This window comes from Canis aureus, chromosome 1, assembly GCF_053574225.1.
Source record: "Canis aureus isolate CA01 chromosome 1, VMU_Caureus_v.1.0, whole genome shotgun sequence".
Classification (NCBI taxonomy): domain Eukaryota; kingdom Metazoa; phylum Chordata; class Mammalia; order Carnivora; family Canidae; genus Canis; species Canis aureus.
In genome coordinates this window covers 107,606,857-107,610,148 of record NC_135611.1, presented here as the reverse complement: position 1 = coordinate 107,610,148, position 3,292 = coordinate 107,606,857, and the positions used below count along the sequence as shown (strand labels likewise).

The 3,292-nt window shown below is 54.3% G+C and overlaps 1 protein-coding gene and 1 non-coding gene across 3 annotated transcripts; both read left to right on the top strand.

The window, feature by feature from the left end:
* Positions 1-265: 265 nt before the first annotated feature.
* Positions 266-3,075, top strand: RPS11 (ribosomal protein S11). Of its 2 annotated transcripts, none has more exons than XM_077845421.1 (5): positions 266-500; positions 1,196-1,327; positions 1,533-1,608; positions 1,918-2,047; positions 2,861-3,075. In XM_077845421.1, exons 1-5 carry the CDS (start codon positions 486-488, stop codon positions 2,982-2,984), a joined length of 477 nt encoding a protein of 158 aa, XP_077701547.1. In that variant the 5' UTR covers positions 266-485; the 3' UTR covers positions 2,985-3,075. The 2 variants fall into 2 exon arrangements, with proteins under 2 accessions (XP_077701547.1, XP_077701555.1); XM_077845429.1 differs by lacking the exon at positions 266-500 and adding an exon at positions 1,044-1,064.
* On the top strand, positions 1,727-1,812 carry LOC144289487 (small nucleolar RNA SNORD35). The gene has a single exon (XR_013357359.1). It is a non-coding gene; the product is annotated as a small nucleolar RNA SNORD35 (small nucleolar RNA).
* Positions 3,076-3,292: the final 217 nt, after the last annotated feature.

Here is a 3,292-nt window from a genome sequence, read left to right as displayed (position 1 = left end):
TGCCGGCCCCTCACAAATATGGCGGCGCCATTGCTCATGCTCCTAAGACCTTCCGAAAGGCCGCCCCGCAAAAAGATGGCCGCCACCACATCCCTTTTGGATTCCGCAGAAACACAGCCACGCGGTCCCCCTACCCCCACGTGATCTTCACTCCACCGAAAGATGCCCGCCTTCCTATAATTCTCGCGATAACGCTGGCCTCGCCTTCCCAACGTTTACTAACGGACCCAGCGCGTTCACGGCTTGACTTTCTCCAGAGGGTGTCGGCGGGTCGCGGGCTCCCGACCCGCGACCCTTCATCCTGTGCGGCGTCCGCTTAGTCTCCGAATCGAGTGCGGAGTTTGGGCCGCACGTTTATCACAGTCGCGCCCGAGGCTCCAAACCGCGCTCCCGCCCCCTTTCGTCACTTCCTCCCTTGCCCCTGTGCAGTCGATAAGGAAACCCGGACGCCCTTCCGGCTTTCCTTTTTCCAGGCGGCCGGGAAGATGGCAGACATTCAGGTTCGTGCTCGGGGCCGGCGCGGATGCTTCGGGACCCACCCCCGGCCTCAGGGGCGCGTCCGGGAGAGAAGGACGCCCGAGCCCCAGCGTGGGGTTAATCCCAGGCAGCCTAGACACCCCAGGCCTTAATGCGGGAGCGCGTGTGTTTGAATTAAACTAGGTTAGCGCCTCCTAAATCCCGGGGGCTCCCCTTAGTGGAGGCTCAAACCTCTTAGGAGTTATTTTCTTAAAACTCAAGGTTTACGGGGTGGTTTTTCTGGAGGCCTTGGGCCATCGAGTTAATCCTGTTAGAACGGAGCCCTAAGGGCTAATCCAGGGAGCCCCGGGTTTGGTATTTATTTCTGAAGTCGCCTACGTTACGTAAGGAGAGAATTCTGGGGGGGGGGTGTCCTTATGGCTTGGAGAAGAAGCATTGCTGTAAGGTGTCCAGGTTAGAGGAGTGATTGTGCCTGGGTTTTAAGGAATGACTTCTGCAGGTGATGGGACGTATTTGGGTGCACAAATGCTGAAGTAATTCTGGCTCATAATTCGGACTCCGCTCAATTTCAGGGAGTGTTTTAGATGGTAATTATCCAGGCTCGGGAGGCTGCCGTTTGGGGACCAAATGCTGGAGAGGATGGGGTCGGGGTTTCTGGGAAGGTTTCCAGGCCAGGTTGCCCGCCCCAAGCTCACCAGCTTCCTCCTTGTCCACCTAGACCGAGCGTGCCTACCAAAAGCAGCCAACCATCTTTCAAAATAAGAAGAGGGTCCTACTTGGAGAAACTGGCAAGGAGAAGCTCCCGCGGTACTACAAAAACATCGGTCTGGGCTTCAAGACGCCCAAGGAGGTATGGGGGGGGACGGTATTCTGGGAAGGAAGGAGACCCCTGTACCCCAGCACACGTGTGCCCAGACCGGGTTACCCTGCTGGCATCTGAGTGACTGATCCTGGGGCTGATGGGAATTGTAGTTCCTGTCCCTGAGCACCACCACCCCCGCGGTGGTTTCAGGAACAGCTTGTTCAGGGCTCACTCCTTTTTCTCCCTTACTCAGGCCATTGAGGGCACCTATATTGACAAGAAATGCCCCTTTACTGGCAATGTCTCCATCCGAGGGCGGATTTTGTCTGGTGAGTGAAGGCTCTGGGAGCTTGGGTTCAGATTTTTGGGTCTGAGGGAGGATGGACTGGGGATGCTCAGATTCCTGGGTGAGGGGGAGTTGGCAGCTTTCTGGGTCCAGAGGGCACTGGCAGATGATGTCTTTTCACGATGGTCTTCAGATGCCCACCGCGGGCACTGCTGAAAAAACCACTTGGCACAGCTGATGTCAGCGGGGCTTGGGATCCCTCCTTGGCAGCTCCCAATTCCCAGCATGCTCTGGAAGTGCCCAAGACTCCCCTTCCCCAGGGGCTGACCTGCAATCCATGCCTTCTCCCCAGGTGTGGTGACCAAAATGAAGATGCAGAGGACTATTGTCATCCGCCGAGACTACCTCCACTACATCCGAAAGTACAACCGCTTTGAGAAACGCCACAAGAACATGTCGGTGCACTTGTCTCCTTGCTTCAGGTGAATATGGTGGGCCCTCAGGTTCCCAGGCCAAGGGGAAAGAAGTGGTCTGTCCCCGGGTCTGAGGGGCCATGGAACCTGGCTTGGGTTGACAGGGCTCTCTGGCTGCTGTGTGGGTAGTAAACTATTGGGAGACAGTGTGAGGAGACTGGTGTGACCAAGCAGATAATTCTCAGGAGCCTCCAGTCCGTGTAAAGTGGAGAGGATTGAGAGAGGGTTTCTTTTATTAAGATTTTTTATTTATTGGGATCCCTGGGTGGCGCAGCGGTTTAGCGCCTGCCTTTGGCCCAGGGCGCGATCCTGGAGACCCAGGATCGAGTCCCACGTCGGGCTCCCCGTGCATGGAGCCTGCTTCTCCCTCTGCCTGTGTCTCTGCCTCTCTCTCTCACTGTGTGCCTATCATAAATAAATAATAAAAAATTAAAAAAAAAAGATTATTTATTTATACATGAGAAAAGCAGAGGGAGAAGCAGGCTCCACGCAGGGAGCCCGATGCAGAACTCAATTCCAAGACTCCAGGATCACACCCTGGGTCAAAGGCAGATGCTAAACCACTGAGCCACCAGGGATCCCTGAGGGAGGGCTTCTACCCTGAGAAGTCGCCAAAGGGGCTGGAGTATCCTCTGTAGAGCTTTGAGTTTGATATCTTGCACAGAGTTTGTGTCCAATAAATAACGACCCAGGGAGGGGATGGCAGGTGGAAGTGGAAAGTGGAGCGTGGGTAGGGTTTAGTGGAGCCAAAGCAGAGGCCTCAGCCTTTAGTGGCCTGCGTGGGACAGTCCAGCCTGTGACAGCCTCTGCCCAACTCCACAGGGATGTCCAGATCGGCGACATTGTCACAGTGGGTGAGTGCCGCCCTTTGAGCAAGACTGTGCGTTTCAACGTGCTCAAAGTCACAAAAGCTGCTGGCACGAAGAAGCAGTTCCAGAAGTTTTGAGGCAAGACTTCTGTCTACACCCCTGAAGAAAATAAAACTGTCTACACCCCTGAAGAAAATAAAACTGTCTACACCCCTGAAGAAAATAAAACTGTCTACACCCCTGACTTCCAGGTCTCAAAAACTATTTTCCCAGATTTGGGCTTGGCCCAGTGTACCTGTACTTTTGCTAGAGGGAATTTTTTTTTTTTTTTTTTTTTAAGATCTCATTTATTTATTCATGAGACAGAGGCAGAAGGAGAAGCAGGCTCCTCGGGGGAAACCCGATGTGGGATCAGGACTCCACCCTGAACCAGGGATCACTCCTT

Excerpts from the sequence above, each read along its gene's own strand:
- RPS11 (XM_077845421.1), top strand. Across the intron at positions 1,328-1,532 it reads GCTTCAAGACGCCCAAGGAG|GCCATTGAGGGCACCTATAT; the intron begins GTATGGGGGGGG and ends TCCCTTACTCAG. Across the intron at positions 1,609-1,917 it reads CCGAGGGCGGATTTTGTCTG|GTGTGGTGACCAAAATGAAG; the intron begins GTGAGTGAAGGC and ends CCTTCTCCCCAG.